Source organism: Scophthalmus maximus, chromosome 14, assembly GCF_022379125.1.
Source record: "Scophthalmus maximus strain ysfricsl-2021 chromosome 14, ASM2237912v1, whole genome shotgun sequence".
In the NCBI taxonomy this organism is placed as follows: Eukaryota; Metazoa; Chordata; class Actinopteri; order Pleuronectiformes; family Scophthalmidae; genus Scophthalmus; species Scophthalmus maximus.
The window spans coordinates 14,693,065-14,718,461 of record NC_061528.1 but is presented as its reverse complement, the minus strand read 5'-3'; the positions used below and the strand labels follow the sequence as shown (position 1 = coordinate 14,718,461).

General features: G+C 41.8%; 1 protein-coding gene across 3 annotated transcripts; it reads left to right on the top strand.

Annotated features, from left to right (window-relative positions):
• Window positions 1-24,573, top strand: LOC118320591 (alsin-like). Of its 3 annotated transcripts, none has more exons than XM_047337138.1 (41): window positions 1-237; window positions 1,176-1,370; window positions 1,931-2,091; window positions 2,440-2,664; window positions 2,812-3,002; window positions 3,314-3,346; window positions 3,426-3,626; window positions 3,974-4,098; window positions 4,229-4,446; window positions 4,770-4,857; window positions 5,197-5,378; window positions 5,989-6,157; window positions 6,687-6,783; window positions 6,973-7,050; window positions 7,317-7,535; window positions 8,361-8,532; window positions 8,858-9,053; window positions 9,583-9,648; window positions 10,013-10,172; window positions 10,420-10,551; window positions 10,906-11,034; window positions 11,314-11,337; window positions 12,945-13,015; window positions 13,577-13,643; window positions 13,814-13,992; window positions 14,843-14,908; window positions 15,175-15,273; window positions 15,407-15,571; window positions 15,959-16,070; window positions 17,177-17,254; window positions 17,530-17,666; window positions 17,913-18,068; window positions 18,184-18,298; window positions 19,159-19,316; window positions 21,122-21,220; window positions 21,439-21,618; window positions 21,778-21,823; window positions 22,032-22,093; window positions 22,450-22,599; window positions 23,152-23,248; window positions 23,637-24,573. In XM_047337138.1, exons 2-41 carry the CDS (start codon window positions 1,351-1,353, stop codon window positions 23,673-23,675), a joined length of 4,962 nt encoding a protein of 1,653 aa, XP_047193094.1. In that variant the 5' UTR covers window positions 1-237; window positions 1,176-1,350; the 3' UTR covers window positions 23,676-24,573. The 3 variants fall into 3 exon arrangements, with proteins under 3 accessions (XP_047193094.1, XP_047193096.1, XP_047193095.1); XM_047337139.1 differs by lacking the exon at window positions 1-237 and adding an exon at window positions 332-1,017; XM_047337140.1 differs by lacking the exon at window positions 11,314-11,337 and having other exon boundaries at window positions 2-237.
• The last annotated feature ends 824 nt before the right edge of the window (window positions 24,574-25,397 follow it).

Sequence of the window (25,397 nt, the reverse complement as noted above, 5' to 3'; positions counted from 1 at the left end):
TTGTCCCTGCCCGGATGCCATCGCCGAGCTTCCTCCCTACTACATCACACACACACACACACTACTGTCAGACACAACTTCTGCCTTCACGTCGCTGCACTGATTTGAATTCCTTTAAAATGTCTTAGTTCACCGCCTCTGCCGTGACAGTTGTCAAACAGCTACCCGCCGCGGCTGCCGCATCACACACTGAACACACACATCTTCCACTTGCTCCCGAGTCCACACTGGCGGTCGGTAAGTTCAGTTAGCCTGTGTAGTTAGCGTTAGCATGTTGCTAGCCAACTTCGGCTCATTAGCGTTAACCCTCAATTGTTGCCACGATACGAGACGTCTGTGCTTTATTTTCAAAGCAAGGGGGGAAGCGCCACGCGGGAAGATGTTGACAATGGCGCAGGCGACAAGTCAGCGAATGTTGTTTTTTTAAATTTCCACTTGGTGACAGAACAACGTCCGTCAGTCTGTCGCGTTAGCTAATCCGTCGGTTCAGTTCACATTGTCTCAGACACAACGTTCACACACGTGTCTGTCAACACGCACGTTTGTGTCGCCGTCAAAAGCTTCGGAGTGATACTATTGTAATAGTATTCCCGTAGCGTCGTGCATGGCTACGGTTCTCTTTTTAAAAACATCATGTCAGCACGTAACAACTTGCTAAACTCCTTTGAGTCGCCGGGACGTGTCAGCTGCGCCGCCGCAGACCTCGATGAAGAGGAACCACTCCCACTCCCAGTGCATCCATCTGAAACGACTCCCGAGCTGCTAATCGTGACAGATCATTCTTCAACGTGAAACAGACGTTTGACAACATAACCTTAATTCAAGGTGAAGGTCGGAGCTCTCTGACGAAGACGCTCAGATGAGGCTGGAGGTCACACAAAAAGCTGGACAGTAAACCCTCTTATACTGAACTGACATCAGAGATCAGTCTCAATCTTTGCAGTGTATTCAAATGAAGGTGAAGCAGATCTTCCCAGGACAGTTCCAGATGAATTTGATTACATGTTTTGGAAAATGGTATGACCTGTAATTATCTCAAATTGAAATTTAAAGTCTATACACGCAGACACGGTGAAGAACGTAACATACATATCTCCTCTCTTCATTGCACATGGCAGACTTCATGTCAAGTCGGGTATTGACGTGAACATTTACTGTTATGTTTTGACGTGTAGGTGTTAAAACAAGCAACTGAGACCAGACGAACCACAGAGGCGTCGAAAAACTGGACAGAGGATTCACCCGTCTCCTCCGAGATGATACATTGTTCGGACTGAAGACGCAGAGCTTTGGGGAAAAAATGCAAACAAAGATGTCGTCACTGTCCAGGAGAACGGAGACACTGAAGTGATGGAGAGCAGAGAGGAGAGGTAAACATGTGCACACACTTTTGAGCTCCCCCATAATCTGTTTCCACTGTAAACATGTTGAGTATGAAACCAAGATGCCCAGAATATTGTGTTTCCTTTGGGTATGATCCAGACTAGACGTGAGATTAGATCAACCACTATGTCAATCCTACAATCAGTTAAACTCAAGTGCTTTAAAAGAGAGCAGTTGTGTAAGTAAGTGTTAAACTAATAGATTATTTTTAACAATTAAAGATGTTTGTGCTTGGATCATTATGTGCATTGTGTACTCTTTTGCCATTCAGTCATTTCCCTCAACACATAACTTCTTGTCAGGGCCTGCACATGCTCAACATGCAACTACAGGTTGATGGGCAAATGAAATGGAATTCAATCCAACGTTGAGAGAAGTCATATTTGACTCATTCAACCACAACTAATAAAGGAGAAGAAGCTCTTTCATCCCTTGAGGCCTTGTTGGTGTTTGCCATGTTCATTAACGTGCTGCTGGACAGAGGGTTTGGACAGAGTGTGTTCTGGCTGAGATCTAGTGGACTAATACATTTGTGTGTTTTTTGCAGCCCTGCACATGACCAAGTCCCCACACCTCCAGAGCGAGGACTTCTCCACATCTGGCAGTCAGCGGGGCCCAGTGATCAGCTCTGTCCGCAGCGAGTGCTGCTTTCCAGGCCGGTTCTGCAGGTCACCCTGGGAGAACACCATGGACTCCTGCTGACACAGGGTGAGTGTGTATTTGTAGTTAAGTCCAATTTTTCACTTGACAACTCACATAATTGTAATTTAAATAAGAAATTCTCATTTTTTTGTTTTGTGCTTCTCATTTCTTAATAAACTAGAATTTTTCCAAAAGACCACATGACATCTTGATTATTATACAGTACAGCCAACCTGAAACAACATGGTGACATTAAGATATAGTATTATTATGATATAATAATCATGATATGCCCATATTGTGTCATCTATATTGGAATGACCGACCTGGCCGACTGCAATTTTATAAACAGGACACATTTTTCTCGGAAATGTAAAAATTAGCCATTTCTACCCGCTTGATGTCATTCTCCAGGCGGGCAGGTGTATTCATTCGGAGAGCTGCTGTGGAGGGATCTGAGCATCTCGTTGTCTGCCCCGGTGCTGGAGGAGTCTCTGCTGGGGAAGACGGTGGTGCGTGTGGCTGCCGGCGGCTTCCACTGTGGTGCGCTGAGTGAGCAGGGCAGCATCTACATGTGGGGGGAGAACACTGCAGGACAGTGTGGACAGACTGAGAGGGGCACTGCCACAAACATCACAGGTTGGTCAACACCTTCCAAGGTTATATAGTGCCTTTTAGACAGAGTGTGTAGAAAAGTATGTTGTGATGTCTTCCCCTAGTTTTGGTGTAAACGGCCCTCAAGCAGCATCTATGCGTTTTATGTGTGATGTACATGCTTTGTGGCAGTTTCAGATCCGAGCCCAGTCAGTGTCGTGGACAGCGAGGCCGCTCCTCCTGCGGTGGTTCGGGTTGTGGATCTGGCCTGTGGACGGGAGCACAGCCTGGCTCTGTCATCTCAGAATGAGCTGTGGGCCTGGGGCAGTGGCTGCCAGCTTGGCCTGGTCACAAACAATTTTCCTGTGTGGAGACCACAGAAGGTAGGTTTGTGTAGGTTCAATGAACCTTCAAGCATTGAAGACTTAGTCAGAATGTAAACCATTGACTCAACCCTATTATGCATAATATATATATATATATATATATATATATATATATATTATATATTTGGTTGCTTCATTTTATTTTGTTCGTTTTGTATACATGCTATCAACTCGTCCAAAATGAACTGTACCATTTGATGGTGAATTGATAATTTATTTTGTGTGTGTGCGTGTGAGCATTTGAAAAAAAAAAATCTGTATATTTCAACTAATCACCAAATTCGTATTATTGTACGTCTGTGGTTTAGGTGGAGCACTTGGCTGGCAGACATGTTATTCAGGTAGTTTCTCTTTCTGATATCTCCTTACAAAATACCATGTTCTACCTCCAGAAGCACCAGCTCTATTTAATTCCTGCAGGTGGCTTGCGGCGCCTACCACAGCCTGGCCCTGGTTCGCAGTTTACCTCCTCAGAGCAACCATACCCCGAACCCCCCTGAAAAGAGAGAGCGGGGCCAGTCACCTCACTACTCGGCGACAGAGAGGGAGGACCCGTTTACAGTTGATGATGCTCACTACTGTCCGCTGGGAGTGGAGCTGACTGAAGTGTTGACAGGCGAGGTATATATACTACAAGAAAAAATTGAACAGATCCTTGATTAATAACCAAGAACCAAAATAGATATGATCAAAATAGTGTAAAAAATAGTTCAAATGTTGTTTTTAGAGATTTTCTTCAGCCTCAACAACCCAAACGGAAAACAATCACAGAGTCAAGAGACTGCAGAAATGTTGTTGCATGACTTTTAAATTGGCTATTCTTATGATCTGGTACCATGGGATCTTTGATGTACAGAGATTTTTCAGCAGCTACATCATACTGTTCCTTTCTGTTTGTATCTATGCTCTTTTAATAGTTTCAGCTGTTTCAGCACTGGTTGTTTCCCCTGTCTGCTTTGCATTCCCAGACCTCTCCCAGGAGAGGAGGCCCCAGACGAAGGCTCCAACCTCGGGGGAGGTCAGCTGGCCGCAGCCCTGGCTCTGGAACTGCTGCATGCCCATTTTCTGAAGATGGAAAATCTAGCAATAAACAGTACAGTATAATATTTATCTATATGTATGGGTCATTTATCCCTAGATGTCTTTGCTCCAATGTTTTTGTCTCTGTTTTGTCTGTCTCTATCTCTCTCTCTCTTTCTTTTACCCGCATTATAAAACTTCAGGAGGAATCCATCTGTTGGCGCCAATTTTGAGCCTGACGTGACTCAGACAGACGGACGCCCCAAGTCCCACCCACTGTCATGCTGGACAGCCAATAAGAACTCAGCATTCCCTGATGAGCTGGAGCTACAGAACATCCTCCAGAAACTGTCTGGTCACTCGTTAGAGCCTCATCACTCAGCACAAGGGGATACTGACTCACTGAGCAGTCACACGTCAGGTTTGTTATGCATCTGTTCACCAATCCTTTGTTCATTAGTTTATTCTGACATGAGAATTTATTTTCTTTTTTCTTTCATTTATTTCCTTATTCTTTTCTTATTTAGAAATTTGTTGCTCTTTTGATTCTCTCTCACAAGTGTCATTATTCTGCCATCACTGATTGCTTGTCTGTTTGCTTTTGTCACCGTGTTTGCTCCATCCTGTGGTTGTTCCTAAGCTTGCCTTTCTGATTCTTCATTCATTCATTCTTTTGTTTATTTTCTTGTATTTTACTTTGGCGTGTGTAACTTTGTCTCTCTGTCCCTCAATCTTTGTCTACAGATGACAGCTGTGTTTCCTCAACTCCTTCCGTGGATCTGTTCTCTTCCATTTTCAAAGACGAATCACCAATCAAGAGTCAGGCCACGAAGTATGATGACACTTGACAGTGAAGCACATTGGTTCAAGAATGTTGTCGATAATTTGTTGTAAGAAGATGCATCATTGTGAATGATATAATTTCAACAAAATGCGTTCCAGGTAAAGATGTCACTCAAAGCTACTAAAAATAAAAGACGGAACATTTTTGTTGCCCCTTTTTAGGATCTTCTTTTAATTCAGTGGATTCCACTTAACTTCTTTGCTAAACAACTATGCAAAGAGAAGAGTATTCAAGTGAATGAGGGAATAGTGGATTTGTTTTAGCCATGCAGATACACACCCTGATTTTGTGTGCTTTGTGTTATCAGCCTGATCCTCTCTCCTACAGTAAAAGTGGAGTGTCTGGGCCGTACTCCTCCTCCCCCGTGTGCTTGGAAGACGTTCGGCTCTGTCTGGAGGCGGAGAAGAAGGCAGTGCAGGGGCTGAAGAGTTCCAGTCTTACAAATATAAACCAGAAGGGGGAAAAGGCAGGAAACAGGAGACGCTCACTGCCTGGAACACCCACTCATGGTAGGAATGAAATGGGTATGAACAAGTTGGCTATAATTTTTGAAAAATATGCTTTATTTACATTTGTGTCGCGAGTCAGATAGGACGGGTAGATACCCTGAGCTATTTACATGGGAACAGGAGACCGTTGGCTTCGCTCAGCATAAAGACTCTAAGAAGCTGATTACCAAGAAATATTAAAAGCATGTTGCTCCCAGTAAAACCATAACTTGCAGTTTTAATAATTTTGTTAAAACAAATTAAGCAAATTAAATAAAAATTCTTTAACCAATTTGAAACACGCTGGTATGTGCACTTGTATGTGCCAAGTTAACTGTTTACCCCTGCCTCCAGTCTTTTTGTGCCAAGCTAAGCTGACTGTCTCTTAGTGCTAGCTTCATATTTAGTGTACCAATGGCTATCGATCTTATCATGTAACTCTAAACATATGAAAGCAAATAAACCGATTTCCTTATTTGAGTTGACACCGCAGCCTCTGAGCTTCAAGTCACAACTGCAACCACAAGAAAGATAACAGATCTTTACAGCACAGCAAAATGAAATGCTCAGAAACTGGGAATTTTAGCAGCATTCGGACTTTACCTTTGGATATTTTTTTTCTTTTCTTCAGGTTCCCCACGGCGCCGGCGGCCGTGCGCCTGTAGGCCGTCCTCTGCTAGTCGGACCAAGGCTGCAGCATTAGAGGAGTCAGGAGACGAGTTGCCGTCTCTGGAGACAGAAGTCTGGAGCTGGGGGCGTGGGTCTGAGGGGCAGCTGGGTCATGGAGATCAGCTCGCTAGGTCTGACCATACAAACAAACTTACAATATATCCTGGCTTGTGAAAATATGCTCTCATACACTACAACAGGAAACATAGTCGTGATATAAACTCTGAGTATCACTTTTTACTGGCTCAATATAAATACTCTTTGCAACCATAGTCACATCAGTTCTTAGGATAAATCACTTAGTTGAAGTCACTGAATAGATTTAAAATTTAAGTAAATAAACTGTCGCCACCACATTTTATGATGAGAATGTGTATGTAATTGCATGCTGGTAATACATACATTTAAAAAGACTTTTACCCAAACTAAATCCTCTGTAAACCCATTGCAAGGACAAAAAAGTATATTTGTAAATGTCTCCTGAGAATCTTATCATCATAATACCTTTGTGATATTCAGATACAGAGTACTATATTACTGTTAGTTTGTGAAAAAATACTGAAATAAATGGTGTGAAATGTACTTTGACTGCAAAGCCACAAGAAAGAAATTATATTCGCTAAACTAGACTTAACCCTGAATATGTGTCCGTGTGTCCAGACTCCAGCCTCTGTGTATCAAGTCTTTGACAGGCGAGGAAGTGATCAAAGTTGCCGCAGGATCACATCATTCACTGGCCCTCAGTGCTCAGTGCAAGGTAACAAACACAGGCCACACGTGCGCGCACACACACAAACACACACACACTCACACTCAAACTCCTATTGACATAATGGCAAAATTTTCTAATTTTCAAAGGGTTAAATGTAAATTGATCCTCACAGTCAAAGTGGTACACAAGCACACTTGCTCTCACACACACCATAACCGTCCTTGTGTGTTGCAGGTATATTCATGGGGCAGCAACATGTGTGGACAGCTGGGTCATGTCAACAGCCCTGTCACTGTTCCTCAGCAAGCGAAGGTACAGCAGTCTGTCAGCCAGTCGTCTGTGTTCTTTCATTAATTTATGCCATTGGTCACTCACATGCTTGTTTCTGTATTCAGTCAGTTTTATTCTCTATCAGATAAATCCTTGAAGTACGACCTTTAAATAAACACGTCAGTGCTAACATTTGGGAGGTGTCAGATGATGCTGTGAAACCTTCTCAACAGCAAATAAATGATGAGTGTAACAAGCCAATAAATGTCATAATAGCTGTATTAATAACATGTTTTGTCTCTGTCTAGCTGTCTGACGGTCTCCGGGTTTGGGACGTGTCAGCGGGTCAGAGCCACTCCCTCCTGCTGGCTGACGGAGACTGTGTCCAGCCGATCCTGTTGTACTCCGGCCAGCATCAAGAGCCAATGTCAGCGCAAAGGGAGAGGTCACAACGGTCATGCCAAAGGTCACCAAACAGGGCGGAGAGTTATACAGTCAGACCCACCCTGCTGCCTTTGTGCATGGAGGTTTGTACGTTAAAACATGCAGAACTGTTTCTTTTGTTTATTTTCACAGGGATAATTATAAAGCAAATTCAAATTTGCAGTGTCCTTCCCTAGATTGGCCTTAATGCAAATACACAAAACTTAGCAAGTTACAATAAAAGGACTAAAAGTGAAGGAGATGATGGTTGTAACTGTTTCACTGGGGTTTTTTTTTATTTTTTATCTTACATGTTGGAAATAGATCTCCATGGTTAAGGTGCACAACTATGTACCCATAAAGAACTGTAATATGAGGTACTAGCAGGAAATTGTAATCAGACAAAAGACTCCCACAGTTGCAGCAGCCATGTTTATATTATTATCTCCTGCTGGTGGAAGAAAATTGAACAACGGGAGAACGTCAGAGAAAGACAACGCATTATTAGCAATGGATACGAAGCACAAAAACCTGGAACAGCAGAAACATTTTAGATACAAATCACTTTATGAATGAAAACTTATAACAACAAAGTGTTCTGATGAAATTTCATGTGCTGTTTGTTGGTGTATAATGTATATATTGGGTGGGTGGTAAAGAACAAAAAACAATCCTTGTGCAGTTTATATTAAAAACAAAAAGAAAGAAATATTTTAGCATATGCCTTCATAATATTATTGAGTTTTTAATTTTGGCATAGATGGACGTTCAGCCCACATTCCTAACACTACTTTTATCCACACAAAAACTTCCTGTAACTCATCCTCTCTGTAGACACAAAGTGAGCTGAACGAAAACATGATATACATAATAATAATCATGTTGTTTCATGGATGAAGGACATTAGTGCACTCTGTCTCTGTGTGTAGATGGGTTATATTAGCAGTGTGAGCTGTGGCGGGCAGAGCTGCGCGGTGTTGGCAGACCAGAATGTCATGGGCTTCATCTCGGCTATCCACGAGCTGTCGTCCAGAGAGAGACACTTCTACTGCTGGTTGAGCAAAGTCAGGAAGCTCCTTCTCACCCCCCTTTGTAATAGAGGTGAGACCGTCTCTGTATCTGCACTTTTGTCCCCCTGTACTGGTGGTGCTTGTGTTTTTAATGTGGGGATTTGAATATTCACCCATCTGTTGTTTTGTGGGTTGTGGGGAGGTTTTAGCCAATCTTAGCTGACATTGGGCGAGAGGTCACTGGTCACCAGTTCATCTCAGAACTAACTAATGGAGAATCACATACTTATCTGCTGTTTCCGAGCACCTAAAAAATAGAAGTTTGAAAACGCTGCTCACCCTGTTTTAGTTTGAAATACATCAAATGATGTGTGAAATAATGCATGCTTGATTTGTATGTGTTCTCCCCTCCACAGAGGGTGTGTGCCCGTCAATAGGTGAGCCGTGCACTCATCTCTTCTTCTCTCTCTGTGAGAGCTTTTTTCGCCTGAGGGCCCTGATTGGTCGACACTCCACGGCACTCAGCTACTTCCTGCATGATGTGCAGCGCTGTGATGTCACCTCCCTTCCACTCCTGACACACACTGATGACTTCCTGGACATTTATAAAGAGTAAGGTTCACCCTTTTTCTTTTTATCTCCCAGACTAGGAAAGGTTCCGTGCGACAAATGAAATAAGATGATTTGTTTTCCCCACGTCCATCTCATTTACTTTGTGTTTCGTCCCTCTTTATTTGTCACAGTTGAATAACTACCCGTTGAAAGGCAAATACCAGTCTGCCTCTGTAATAACAGACAGCACATACAATATGTACACTGGCTGCACACGAAGCCTGGTATTTGAGTCAGTTATTCTTGTCTGCACAGTGAGCAAACTGAACAAGTTTATACAACACAAACCATGGAGGTGCCTTCAAGAGCAAATAAAGTTAAAGTCTACAAAGTTGTTGTTGACAGTGTGATAGTGTAAGAAATTAAAAAAAGTTGTTGAAAATAAGGGCACCTCTGATGTGAGATAGAAGGAACAAGGTCGTTCATTTGACATTCTTCCACTTTATCTGAGTTCAAATGAAAATCCCTGATAAATATGTCTCTCTCTCTCTCTCTCTCTCTCTCTCTCTCTCTCTCTCTCTCTCTCCAGGTATTGCTCTGCACTAGGGAACTTCCAAGTGATGGGTGGATTCCAGTCACTCCACAAACTCTCACTGTAAGCTCCTTCATTCTTTAAGTTTTCTCTTGAGGAGTCCTGCTCGCTTCAGAAACACAGACTCCTCCATCAAGGTATTGCAGAGAGCTACAGCAACAGTTTTATTTATTTTTTGGGGTTTAAAAACGACCTTAGGGTTTCCAAGAAAAGATTCACCGTCGATGTCAAATGTCATGCTGTTGCTAAACTAAAGTTCCTCTGAATCACATCACACCCTGTGCAGCAGAAAACAGTTACGAGACAACCAGCGTTCACAAGGCAAAAGGATTAGCTTTCATTAATTGAATACAGACATATACTTGGTATTTGATATATACTTACATCCTATTTCTCACTTTCTCTTTCTCTGTATGTTTCTGTCCAGTGAGTTTTTAGGTTCTCAGCAGGCCACGCTCGTCCAGCTGTGTGTTCCAGATCAGTCTGTCAGTGGTGTTGCTGATCTGGTTTCGTTGCTGTACTGGCCTCTGCAGCAGCTCCACCAGTACAGCCGGGTTCTGCTCAAAATGGCAGCCTGCTATGATGTGGTGAGGATGAAACTGTCTGCTCGCACTTAATGCTTCTTCTTTCTGTAGGATTTTTAAAATTATTTTTTTCTCTCTCAAACATTCTTTTGGTTTTGCTTTTCACTCTCTCTTTCACTTTCTTTTATTTCTGTCTCTTTGTTTTTCTCATGATTGAGTAACTGTGGCTATATTGTAAGTTGGTATTGTCACTTTAAGATGCCCACACCACCACACTTCTGTATGTCCTCTCCTTTTTCTCCCTCCCCAGTTAACTGTCGAGTATCAGTCCCTCCATCAGGGCTGCAGTCAGTATGAGTCCCTGTCTTCGTCCCTGTTGAGGAGGAAGAAGGAAGCTGAGACCACATTCCACTTCTGGAAGACCCACTCTGGAAAAATGACAGTGAGCAAAAAGACAGCATGCTGTACTTTTGAGGTGTTGTGACACTTCACATGGCGTCTCTTTTGTGGAAGCCTTGTTTCTCAAAAAGGCAACTTTTGTGACACCAAAGTGAAAAGTCACTAAAATGGGAGGATTGCAGCCTCACAGCTATTCAATCAAAAATTACAAGTGAGAAAGTGTTTGGGTTTTTTGTTGTTGTCATTGACTGGGTTTCCAAAGTAGAAAACATTTAGCAGTTGGATCTATTGAGCAGCTTAATGGAGGCAGAATTTCTGGTAAATCGTCATACACAGTTGTTTTTGAAAGTTTGTCAGATTTTATTAAAGAGCCATGCATGTGTTGTTTGTTTTTCAGGAGGTTCTACGTCTCCCACGGCGTCGTGTAGTGTGTGAAAGCAGCAGCAGATCTCTGACCCTGCAGAACGCCGGGCGGTTCTCCAACCACTGGTTCATACTGTTCAACGATGCCCTGGTGCACACACAGGTACACACACATTCAAACACAGATAGTCTGCCCAAAAAAATAAAGCCAAATGACGGTATTTAGCTGCTATGTAAACATGATTAGCTACTAATGCCACATGGCAGGGTCAACTGCCGTGTGGCTTAAACATCAGCAAAAATCCACAGGATCTTTTTCGACCTTGCTCCGATTAGACAAAGCTTCCTCTGGACCCGTGTCTTTGTCTCCGTCCTCCTGCTGCCCTCTTGACATCTACTTACCATTTTTTAAATGTGTACATTGTGTCTTTCATTCACCCAGGGTGCCATTCCCTCTCAGAGCTTTGTAAGTATTTCTGACACCAGTTTATCCAACCTCACCTCCCACCAACCAGTTTAACCACCCTGAGCTTTGTGCTGCAGCAGCATAGGTGGGCTGGCCTCTGTACAGTGCCTTCACTCTTGAGAGTGTCCACTGGTATTTACGAGCAAATACATGAATATTAACACAGACCTTTATGTAATGGTAAAAGGGGGGGCATTTTTTTACTCCTTCCAAGTAGCTTCAGTTAGATTTGCAGAGATCTGCAGCTACTAATAACGCTCAGATACCAAATTATTTGACACCTCACTGTAATCCAACCTTCATAGAGGGCAGTCTTTGTTGAAACTCTCAGTATTGTGTTAGTCCACTCCATTTCAGTGTGAGTAGACTAATTTAATACATTCATGGTGTAGTAATACTTAGCATTACAGATGTCCTGTGTTTTAATTCATTTATTTTATGCATGTTGTTGTGATGACTTGTGATGGACTTATGTACTAACTTTAGCTGTTGCCAACACCAACCAAGCTGCACTGTGTGTGTGTGTGTGTGTGTGTGCGTGTGTGCGCGTGTGCATGTGTGTTTGGGTTAAAATTGAGATTGCTTTTAGCAATGAAAAGTGCTCTATAAGTGAAATTTATTATTATTATTATTATAAAATGTGTTACAACATTAGCATAGTTTGTGGTGAAAAGAGATGTGATGTGAAGGATGCAATTCACTGCTACGTTCTAGGTTTCAACCAAAACTGTTTTCTGACATTGACTCCGGACAATGTCCTCAGATTTTTGTCCGGAAACATATGACGAGCGCAGCAGGAGATTGTGCGGGTCAGTGGCGTTCACGACAGCAGGATAATCTCTCCGAAACATTCTGTGGCATCTGGGTTTGAGCAGCAGTAGGCTCCGATAACTCCGCGCGGAGAACAGTGTGCAGATGTGCATCACATACTCAATGTTGCCTTGTCCTGCGTGTCTCTCTCTCTTTACTGTGTGTACAGCTTGCTTCGGAGCCCTAACAAAGATTGAATCGGTTGTCTGCCTTCTGTTTGGTGTGAGGTGGTAGTGCTGACAATCTTTCCTGTTCGTCTCTCCTGTTTGTGGTTTTGGGTCTTGTGTTGTAGATTTTTGACAATTTTGTTACATTTTTAGATTCAAAGTTAGAAGTTTTGCACACTTTTTAGGTTTTTATACATTCATTTCAGGTTATACTGTGTTAAAAATTAAAAATTGGCAAACTGAATGTATGCTGTGAGAAATAATAGTAATCATTTTTGTTTGGTTTAGTTTCATTTAGCTTTAGTTGGAAAAACTGTGGTGTTGAAACATGATAAATAAATGCTTGGGAACTACTGACAAATATGTATTTTGTAATTAAGATCAGGAAGTGGTGCACATGACAACTCCTCAATCAAGATTTCTCACATGCATCAAACTGAGAGTACAGCGTTTTGTGGTTTAAAAAAACTAACCTACAGTGAGCCACAGATGCACTCTCACATATTTTATGAAGACGTTTGTTTTGCAATCTCAGATATTTTGATGTCAGTTAATGTGAGAATTATTGGGACCCACAAAGAGAATGCAGAGAGGTTCACCAGTGCTCTCACTCTGTTTCCCTCTCTCCAGTTCTCCACACATCACATCTACCCTCTGACCTGCCTGTGGGTGAAACCAGTCACCGAAGACAGCAGCGGACTGTGAGTCCACCTTATCAATGTCACTGACTAACTTAACCTCACTTACCTGATGACAAATAAATAAGTCAAATGATGAACATGAGACATCTCACTCACCCCCACACATACAGTAATGTAATGCTGTAGGTGGATTTTTGTCGGTGCCACAACCACCTGTAGATCTGAACAGATCTTTCAGAATTCTGGAGTTTGAGTTTACTGAAGCTGGAGCAGGTCAAGCCACCATTTAATGTAAACTTGGCATGGAACACATAAATTTTCAAACAGTAATATCCAAGCAATTGGACCATTTTTGCCAGGCACATTTATTTTGGAGGAAGTGAAAGACAAACTTCTTCTATTCGTTTGCCTCACTTTTTCCTTAATTGGTGAGTATCAAGTGGCAAATCGTTCAAAAGTGTAATCTTCCATCATTTTTCTGCTCTGTGTTATCATTTACTTTTGTGAGTTGTACTGTGCACTCATGGTTTTCTCATTATGTGAAACACTTTGGTGAGGATAAATGTTGAACACTTGTGCACAGATCAAGTGAATTATTGTCTTTGTCTTGTGTGTCCTCAGCTACGCCATCAGAATCACATGTCCAGAGGAGAGTTTCACCATGGTTGCCTCAACACCACAGGAAAAAGTAAATTTATGCTTTTTATACGCACTTATGGTGACCTGGTTTTCATCCCAGGGGTTTTATTCACATGTTGTGGTGATTTAGTCTCAATGGAAACTGCAGATTAAAAAAAACAAAACATCAGTATTAGAAATAACAACATTTTCTCTCTCTCTCTCTCTCTCTCTCTGTAGAACAAGTGGCTACGATCTCTTAACCAGGCGGTGGATCAGATGCTGGGTGGTGGAAGTCAGGGGTCATCACCGGGGGTGACGGCGATATCTCGCACAGCCTCCTACAAATTCGCTGCAGAGGGACGGTTTAAGGACGCCCAGTACACCGGGGGCTGGCTGGCAGGACGAGTTCACGGCAGGTTAGAGAGCATGTTTGTTCATCGGTGGTGGTAGTGCGGCGTGTTACTGATATGTCTGCAGAGGGGGAGAGTCTAACTCAGCTTATTTTTCAGAAGCTACAATTTACAGATATCCCCTACATTACAGTTCATGCCTCACATGCAGGCCAGCGATACAGGTTGCTACGTGGGTACACAGTGAAACCACAGTTCTCAGAGTTAGTTTGAAAAATGGTGTTTGGTTTAAACTGAGTGATTTATCTACCTGGGTGGGACGTCCAAGTAGCCTTGGGTCATATTTTGTCTCTTTGTGCATGTATGTGTGTGAGTGCAGGCCTATTTAATTGCCGTCTCTGCAGCATGAGTGTGTACTGAATTATGTTTTCTTATGGGTGTGTTCATAATATATATTTCCAAGTGTTTTCATTGCTTTTTGGCAGCCTCTGCTAAAACTTTTGGAGTGTCTACGAATGCAACATGAATGAGAACACTAAATGTTCCCAGCCCACATCTACATAGTTACCACACAGCGAAAACCTCAATATTAATTAGTTAAACATGCAGAACCAGGGGGATAAGATAGTTCAAGGAGGGAGACCGTGTCAGTGACAGTGTTCAACCCTCAAACGTGAAACCAGTCAAGATTTATGGTGCGAGGAGACAGTGAGTGTGAATGAGGGAGTAATCAGTGTATCTGCAGGGGACAAGTTCCAAACAGAATATTTTCAGCATTGTTCGATCCAGACTTCATTAAAATTATGTCATAAGTTGCCTCATCCCCGGTAGAAGATAATTAAATGGCCACAGAGTGTAAAACTGGGTGTTTAAGTAGTATATGAAAACAGTGATATATATATATATGTTTTTGCAGAGGAACCATGAAGTGGCCAGATGGCCGAACGTACGTCGGGAACTTTAAGAATGGACTGGAGGATGGGTCAGTACATTAACACGGTGCGGCAAAAAGGAGCTCGTTTAAAACTACACTTATTTATTTTCAACATGAATTTTATCTCGAGCATTTAGGTGGTTTGTGATCAGAAGGTAAAATATTTATGAACCTGCAGAAAAAAGAAAATTATGTCGGGTAGCTAGACTAAATTTTTCATTCCAGATTTTTTCCATTTACCGTTGTGTGACTAACTAGTAACGATGAAACTGGTATTGCAACATTCCTGTGTAATTGTTGCTCCTTTCTTGTAGCTATGGGGAGAGTATTTTACCCAACAAAGTGCTAAATAAACCAGACAGCTACCAAGGGCACTGGAGAGATGGCAAGATCCATGGTTTCGGCAAGTACAAGTCAGTACACTGCTTTCTCTTGACTTTGTAGTAAGGTAGAGAGTAACCTGTGACAGCTGAGCTGTACTGCATGTAAAATCACGTGGGTCATGTCTTCATCATCCGCATCATCATTATTCATCGGCTCTGTCAGGTATGCCAGTGGCGAGGTGTACGAGGGCTGTTTCTGTGACGGGCAGCGCCACGGTTACGGCATGCTGAGCTCAGGTAAACAAGCCAGGGCGACATCCAGCGTTTCCATTGGACATTGGTTCCAGGACAGGAAGACAGGATATGGAGTCTCCGATGACATCACCAGGTCTGATTAATTCCTTTGCTTCAAATCCAAGAGAAAATGTCCTTTTTAATCCACATTTGCCAGTTGTGGTAAACATCCCCTCATGAAGAACAAAGGGTGTTTTTCCTTTAAGAGTTGTTTTAGCCTGAAAACCCTGGTGATTTGTTTTCCTGTAAAAAAAAAAAAGATAAATGGCTTGACAATTTTAGAACATCTGCTCTTGAAAAATGTATTTGTTAATTTTTATGATCAATGATTTACTTGTTTGTCTGAAAATTCTAGTGGAATCTTACTTCATATCATTTCTGTTGTTCTGACTCTACTACAAATGTGCAGTGACTTAATTTTAATTTAATTGGCAAAGTGCCTTATCTTTGTTTTGGGTTTTTTTTGTGTGTTTTTTACCAGAGGTGAGAAGTATATGGGAGGTTGGCTGGACGACCAGAGGCACGGCAGTGCTTTGGTTGTAACCCAGTACGGCATGTACTATGAAGGGACCTTCAAAGAGAACAAGATGAGTGTAAGTTCAAGATGCTCTTCATGCACATAAGAATGGCAGGGAAACAGAGAGATATCCCAAGTCCTGCCTAGTTTTTCCGACGGGGTCCACCGACGCAGCGGGAAAGTGTAGAAAAAAGAAGGTCAAGGTTATTATTGGAAAACACGGATTTAGGAGATTGGATGTGCAGGGATCCAACTGTAGATCCAACTTCTGAGGAAGTGTAGATTTTGCTGTAAGCCCAAAGTACGTCAGTAGATCTGTGTGCTCTGTCTGTCATTCTCTCTCACAAGTACAAATGTTGGTGTTTATCGTTGATGAGGTCGTCTGTGTGAGTTCTCCGCTTGAGTTAATTATTGATGTGTGTGCCATGGGTCTGAAAGACTGCTCTGGTGAGGGGTTGCTCATTGACACGTATGAAAGTTTATTGTTTTAACCATATTTGCTTAGAAAACATCTTGGAAATGGCATATTTATGAGGAAATAACATCATAAAATGTATCACATTGGCAATGACTGATCAGAAGTTTTTATTTCATATCAAATAGTCCATTTTGACTGAATCAGCTTAATTTTGCTGCCTTTAGCATAAAGTGCCAAATCAACAATCTGGTAGAGAACATAAAAAAATATTCAACCGTCGTTAGACTTTTTTTGTTGTATCAAGTCACATAATTCTGTTCTTTAAGGCCTCCAACTGAAAGATATATGCAAAAAATTAGGCTTACAACTCAAAATTTCACCAAATGTCTGTGGTGATTATCCTGTTTCTGATTCCTTGTTGGAGGGGGACTGAACAGGCATGAGTGACATCTGGTGGATTTTTTCAGCATAACATATATCAACTGATTAGTGGATATGGCTCAATCAGGTTGACTTAAGTTCAGAACTACTCTCAATAAATATATATATTTATACAGTTTTGTAAGTGTTTTTTTTTTACAGCTAGTGGTTTACTGTGGTCACTTCCATTAGTACATGTTGTCTATGTAATTGTTCTCAAATAAGCTTACTTAAGCTTACTTTGGGACATTTTACTAAGCAAATGTGGATGAATACATGGTGGAAAAAATGGACACAATGCGATGACTGTATACAAGTTTAATGAATAGTGTATTTCCTGTCAGGGTCCAGGGCTGTTGGTGTCAGATGACGACACGGCTTTCCATGGGGAGTTTTCTGATGACTGGACTATCAATGGGAAGGTAAAAAGAATGCCTGTCTCCTGTTATTTGTGTTCGGGCTCCGTGTCTGTCATTCTCTCTCACAAGTTGTGTCCATAAAGTCTAATGATCTTTTAGAACTCTGTGACGTAACCAAGTCTGCTTTTTTTTTTAAGGGTGCGTAGGTCATTTGAACTGGAAATACTTGTCTTTACGTCTCTGTGTACCTCATCCCTTATTTAGAATATGACGGTTGTTCACAAAGTTACTAAATACTCCACTCAGACTAATCCTCTTCCTCCTGCTTTCTTCTTCAGGGTGTTTTGTCCCTGCCTAACGGTGACTGTCTCGAGGGCCATTTCAGTGGAGAGTGGAGCAAAGGGCTGAAGGTGGTTGGAACATTCACCAAACCAGCTATCGATGAACCTGATAACAAAGATAGAAACAGCCTCTTGTGAGTAATCACTTTGCACTCTATTAAACCTGCAAATAGCCTGTATCCATTATTGATTGTTGGAACAGCCACATCTGACGTCTGCAGGCCTATGACTGCTTTTCTGTGAGAGTAAGCCTTAAACTGAGACATTTGTATGTTACCAAAAAACATGGCAGCAAATGTTATTCATATTTTAGGTACGAGACAGGGTTTGAATTGTACTTTTTGGTATTTCAAAAATGTTTAAACTGTGTGCACGTGCAGGAGGTTGGGTCAGTACGTGGTGCCTGCAGGTCAGAGGTGGAGCTGTGTGTTCGCTGAATGTTGGAGTCGACTGGGCTGTGATGCAGCTGGGAGAGGAGAGAGAAATACAGCCTGGGAGAACATCGCTGTTACAATAACAATGGCACAACGGCACAGGTAGATATATCAACACACGCACACAATCAAATACAATCAAAGTTTTACTATACTGTTTATTTCTTAAATACGCTGTCGTCAATATGTCTCACTGTGTGTGTTTTTGTGTATGCAGCCTCGACCTCAGTAGGTCTGAGAGCAAAGTATTGGAGTGTTTGGAGTTTATTCCGCCGGAAGGAGAATCTGTCACCACTGCAAACTACGACAACATACGAAGATATCTCATCAAGGTACAATTGAACTTACTGTGTCTCTGTCTTTGCGATGATCTGTACAGTGATTTGTCCCAGTATAAACACTGCAAAATGAGAAAAAAGTACAGTCAATGTAAGTAATTAGAATGGGTTAAACAATAGAAATTTGTCAAACCCTCAGACCTTTTGCCATCTTGTTTAACATTTGTTACATCAAGGAAATAATGTCCTCTAATGGAAGAGATAAATTTCTTATTTATGTCAGTTTTTTAAATCAAAAACCTGCTCTGCCAGAGGATTTAAATTTAAAACTAGAATCAGTTGCTCTGATCCTCTGTTAAGAAGAACCAAAGAGTATTAGAGGGAGTTGTATGTCACCTGAAAACCTGTTACACTCATTGTAACTTTACACCGGTCACATCAGTGTGGAAAGAAATCGTTTTGTGCAAACATCTGTTCTTTCCTGATATTTCCTGAGCAGTGATTTTAGTATCGTTTTTGGGTCTTCAGTTGGAGGGGAAATTATTATGTGTGAATGCTGAGTCAGCATTCACATTCTGTCTGGTGTTTTAACATTGTAGTTATCATTCCAGTCAAGAAAATACGCCCTTTTTCTATTTAAGGCAGGCTACAAAAAAGTCTCTTGTCTTCATCTCCTAATTATCGTTTTTAACCCCTAAAAGTGAGCTGACATTGCAAAACCTTGTGTTTAAAACACGTCACTGGGACATAGCACTGCTGAAGAACACACGTCATCAGACATTTTGATTTAAAGTCACTGGATGAAACGCTGATTCAGCAAAATACATATTATTTGTCACCGATACGATACTTGGCATTCGATAATTGATATTGACATGGAATTGATCATGTCTGTGTGTGGTTGTGTATGTCAGGCATGCGAGACCCCCATCCACCCCCTAGGTTGGCTGGTGGAGACGTTGGTGACCGTCTACAGGATGACATACGTTGGCGTGGGATCCAACCGCAGGCTCCTCAGACAGGCTGTGCAGGAGGTCCAGGCTTACCTCACCCATTTCTTCACCATTGTCAGGTACAGGCAACTTCTGCTGGCTCTGGTTAGTTCGCCTTTCAGACCCTTGGTTTTCAGCCCACTGCCTGGACATAAAAAAGAAACTTGTGTGGCTCAGGTGTGAGTAGACGGCTGTCGTCTCCTCACCAGCTCGTGCCGTTTCATATTTGACAAGGGAGGTGGGTGGGAGGCAAAGTCTAAAAAAGGACTCTCTGCACTTGTCATGAGCTGAGAGAAGAGCGAGCACACACGTTGTTTGAATAAAATGTGAGAATAAATCAAGGTCATGTGGGTGGCTGAATGAGTGAAGGATAACTTCAGCTGAAAATTTACAAAGCAAACAGAGAATTAGAACCGGCTCAAGGCTGTCAAGGCTTCCCATCCCAGATGAACCTCCTCTCACTGATGATCGACCTCCACTCTTCTTGGCTTGTTCCTGAAAAAAAGGAGCAGAAACGAGACCATGGTTTCTTTTCCATTCTGCTAAATTCATGTATCCTCCTGTCCTCGCTCCTGTTTCAGAAACTGGTCAATGTCGGCCATGATCAAGGATGCTCCTCTCTCGTCTCTCTAACTGTGTCTCGGGCGGGATGAGGTGTGCGGAGCTCAGACCAATGATTCACAGGTGTATCAACACCCCTTCGATCAGTTTCTATTTATTGATTGGTCAGCTGATCTGATTGGACACTGTAAAAGAAGTGGCTATGCTATTATATTAACATTTTATTCTTTGCACATGTAGAAACAAGAATAGTGAAACCAGCAGCAATAGGACTTTCATTTTTATTTATAAAAATAAAAAAGAATATCCTTTGTTGAATCAGAATCACAAAAAGCTTGCACCAAAAGGTTTCTCTTTTCTTCTTTTCAGAAAAATGTAACAGTTATCATTATAGCTCCCATGACATCAACCTCAGACCTACTGTTCCTGTGCTCTTTCACAAACTGAATAGGCTGAAGAGTTTTTCTTTTAAGCCTGAAGATGTTTAAAGTTGTTGTTGTAAATTTCTTGTAGTGATAAACAAAGTTCAGTTGTTTGTCATTGTCCTGCGGTGCCCTGGTGCTGCATGTATCTGTAATCGGCGCAGCAGTCAACAGAAGCCAGGTGTTTTGTCTTTTTGTTACTTATTTGTACATGTCTGACAGCTGACATGCTGTGAGGAGCTGTCGTCTCTTCAGAAATGACAAGGGAGGGAGCGGGGAAGTCCTGTTTGTGAATTCTTAACTTCCTTCATTCTCAGGTCTCTTCCTCACATCTCTCTCTCTCAAACATCACCCGCTGGGAGGAACTAAGAAGTGAGGAAGAGATACGAGTGAAGGAAGCAGGGACCCGGCCATTACCTATACCACTTATCCTTTGAGGGTTGTGGGAGGGGGGGAGATCCTGACGGGACAGGTTACCAGTCCATCAAAGGGCTGACATACAGAGACAAATAACCATTCACAGTGGGAGGAAGTGCCAAGAGAAAGACCCATGCAGGCCCAGAACCTTCTTGCTGTGCGATGACAGTGAGAACCACTGCCATTTTCATGTTAGTGAAATGAGAAGCAACTAAACCAAGCCAAGCAGCAAGGAAGCAGAATGGGTTGGGATGCAGTGGACACATAATGACTACTAGAGTAACTGTGCTGTTGTATGCCTACATTAATATTATTCCATTAAGTATCAAAAATAACACAAACACAGCATGCTGCACGATATAGAACCCTAAGGCAAAAGAAGGTTGAAATTAAATGAAAGTGTCTTACACAGTTCATCTTAGAAACTCTTATGTAGAACCCAGTGTAAAAGACATAAAAGTTATTTTTATTTCTTTTGCCTGCAGTTTTCTGTTTCCCGGGTTACCAGATGATGGCGGCATAATCCCAGACCCCCCTGCCTCTCCATCCAAAAGCAGACACAGTTCTAACACAGAAGGGCAAGGGTGAGTGTAAACACACACACACACACACACACACACACACACACACACACACACACATTGTTATGTACAGCTAGTAGTGATGGTTATCTAAGTAGATACCATGGTTAACTTACAAGATGGCCATAACCGAAGACCCAAGCAGACAGTGTTTCTGAAACTGACCGGCCGCAAATGAAACCTACATCTCTCTCTCCTCTTCCTCTACCTTTGCTCTCCAGTGTTGTGGTGGTGAGCTGCTCCTCTCTGCTCCTCCCTCTGCTGCTCCCTCCACTCTACCCTCCTCTTTTTACCCTGTACTGCCTGCAGGAGGAGCAGGAGGAGGCCCAGTACTGGGAGCGCATCCTCCGACTCAACAAACAGCCCGACCAGTCACTGCTCGGCTTCCTGGGAGTGCAGGAGTGAGTGTGCACATGCAACACACACACACAGACACACACACACACACACACACACAAACATTGATTTGTAAACCCATGGGGAAGCCGTTTTCAGACGGTGTCAAGATTATTGGTAACTTCTATGTCCAGACAGCGGTCATATTTTTTTTCCTTTTGTAGGAAGTTCTGGCCGGTGTGGATGTCAATTCTGGGAGAAAAAAAGGAGGTCAGACACCAACTGTCCGTATATTTTCCTCAAGTACAATGTCTCATTTCTTTTGTACTCATGTCCAGTCATTTCATCCACCAGCTTTCAATCTTTTACTCGCACACATTTTAGATTATCTCCGATCAGATGTCGGGACCCACTGTGTTTGTTTACAGTTTCATTTGCTGTAATGTCTTGAACACCTGTTCTCTGCTTTTATTTTTAGATTGTTTCCAGCAGCAAAGAGGTCTGCTTTGTTTCTGCCGTAGAGACGCTCCAGCAAATCAGGTAGCTCCCGTGTGAACTGACATGACATATAGGCGACATGACAAGACCTAATTAATACAGTATGTATATAGTATAACACTGTGTGATTGGCAAATAAAAAAAAAAAACAGGAAACCCTTCCACACCCAGGAAGCAGCAGACTTTCTTTGTGGTTTTGGACAAACTTGCAAATAATGTTTTCCATTGGTCAAATTTGTATTAATTCTGGGGATCATAAGAATGGAAACTCATGATCAACATTGTCCCCTGACCTGGGGCGATACGATGCAGCAGATTATTCCAACACTAATCACACACCACAACCCAGAGCATTGACCACATTCACTATTCAAATATTTGTCCTCTTGCACTTGCAGCACCACCTTCACTCCATCAGATAAACTCCTGGTCATCCAGAAAACGTTTGAGGAGTTGACTCAGGAAGTCAAACCGACGCTGGCTGGGGATTTCCTGTGGTGCATGGACGACCTGCTCCCCCTCTTCCTCTACGTGGTTCTCAGAGCAAGGTGTGTAATCACAAACAAAACCCCACGCACTCTTTGTCAGTTGATGTAGAAGCTGATTTGGCTGTTGGTGATATTATCACAGTCATGTGTTAATGCTCCTACTGGTTTGTATCATGACTATTTAGAAATATATTAGCGGCCAAATGCAAGAGGCATGCTGCTGTTATTTATGATTAACAATACACTGACAAAATATCAAAGAATGTCAAAGCAGCATTGCACTGGACACAGTACAAACAGAAGGCCTGTTTATTCTTCATCACGTTTTGGGCGTTATCAGAAAACACACTCAATGTTCTAATTGTTCTACTGTATTGTAAAAGAAAATAATAATTTGTGGGCATGCTACTATGCTACTCTCTAAATGTTACTCTCCAAATGTTACAAAATGAAATGAACATAATCTTTTTAGGGAACTGTTTTTGCCTTGTAGTTACAGCCTCTCACCAGCAGTGAGAGGTGCTGCGACCCTCTCATCACCCTTACTCCCACCGTCCATGTCACAGTTACACATTTGGTGGCATGTTGTGTTCTAACTGCTCTGCTCTCCAGGATCAGGAACCTTGGAGCTGAGGTCAGTCTGATAGAAGATCTGATGGATCCAAATGTTCAGCACGGAGAGATGGGACTGATGTTCACAACACTGAAGGTGGCACCCCCCCCCCCCCTTTTTGCGTTTGTGCTCTTGCTCTACACATATTCATCAGTGTAGTTCTCATTTCACTGGTATAAATTCTAGTGGTGTGCTCCATCATAATTCATTCAACAGAATATCATTTTTATTCTCCAAATAGCCTGATTGTCTATTGAAATTGAATCCAGATTGTAAAGCAGGATTTTTGATAAAAGAAAAAAAAGTCATTCAAAAAAGAAAATGGTTGTTGTGCAGAAGAATGTTTGTGCTCTCTTAGTTTTCAAATATTTTCCTCAAGTATATCCTTTTTTTCTGTGATTTAAAAAAATATTAATATTCTAGTTGATCCAACCTCTCACGCACGTATGTGCTGGTCTTTTTTGTCCACTTGTCTCTGCTGTAGGCCTGTTTTATCCAGATCCAGCATGAGTCCACTACGTAGGAAATGGGCAGGAAGACGCCTGCAACAGCGACCCAGCGCTGGGAAGCTGCGCTGCGGCTGCGGCTGCACGGACAGAAAGCAGAGGGAGGGACTCCAGAGTTCCCCCTGACTAAAGGAATGTAACACATCGCCCTCCTGTGGACATGTTGGGAAGCTGCATTATTCTCTTCATAACACGGTAACAGGTGGCAACTGTAGATTTTCAGCAATACTTCTTGTAATACATCAGCTCAGTTTTCAATTTTAAGCTGAGTAACTGACAGTACTGAACAATAGTTTATATTTTATAATATTTCCCTAAAGTTTAACTCATTAGAATAGACAAGACACTGTGAGGTGTTGGACTATATATTTGTCCTGTTTCTTCTGCTGTTCATTAGAGCTTCATAACACACCATGCAAAGGGACCTAACTTCTAAAGTGGAGTAGCAAGTTAACAGTGGATTTACCACAGAAAATGGTGTGGTATGGTATGCTGTTGGTTGGTTTTGGTTTTGCACTTAAGAATGTTTTTAGAACATGTAGCATTTTATATGGCGGCCTGAGCACTTTGTTTTCATTACTTTCCACTGATCTCAGATTATCTACATGAGACTCAGACCTTAGTGAGCAGCTGCAGCAGCTCGAGAACAAACTGGATGAGAAGTTTGGCTTTTCTAACAGAATTAACTGTACAAATTCCCCTAGTTTTATTCTCTTTGTGAAAACAGAGGAAACTGCTGTAGGTACTTAATGGCTCAGTTGTGTTGTTATATTTTTTCCTCATAAGCCAAACCAAAATCACTTGCTCAGAAAGCTGTAGTAACGGAAAGGGAAGGTTTTAATTTCTCTTGCAACAACTTGTATGTAAGTGTTAATTATGCAAATTTAAATAACATAAATCAGGTTTTCATCCCCTCTCACTGTACAGTTGTAATATATATTTCTAATTCAGGAGAGGTATTTCAAAACATCACACTAATCAGACTTCCTGTTTACAAATGATTTACTATTATTATTTATTTTTTAAAGACTTCAGTTCTCCTGACAACAAATCCAGTATATGTGTGTGTGTGTGTGTGTGTGGGGGGGGGGGGGGGGGGGGGGGGTGTGGGGGGGATGGGTGCGTGCGTGCGTGTGTCAGTGTGTCAGCCATTGAGCATATTATAAACAAATCTGATGAGGAACAATTTTAATGTTGCACTGACAGTTTCCACTTAAAACTAATCAGGTGTATCTTACTGTATAAAATGAACAATATAGGTTGTATGGAGTATATATATATATATTTATAGATCACCTGATTTCAAATTTTAATTGAATCGCCCCTATACTTTTTAAATATGACAGCCTACAAACTGTTTACCATTTTATCAACTACTGCACCTTAGACCAATGAAAAGAAAATGCCATGATATTCACTGTCTTTTCATGCAGATCTAGCATGAACTCAGTTTATATTTTAATAGCTCATTAGCTAGCCTACAAAAGATTTTAATATCAAATGCATTGATCCTCTGAATCCACCTGTAGATGTTTTTTAAGTCACCTGTAGGTGTTTTTTAAGAACCGTGGCAACCCCTGGCCAATAGTGTTCTCCAGAGCATGGAGGACTTTTAAACCAGAATGGATGGTTTATTTCATTTATTTATAATTTAATTGTGATTTGATTTTATTAAAAAATAATGTATATCAAAGAAAGAAAATATTTTGTTATACATTTTCCACAACCTCTCATGCATT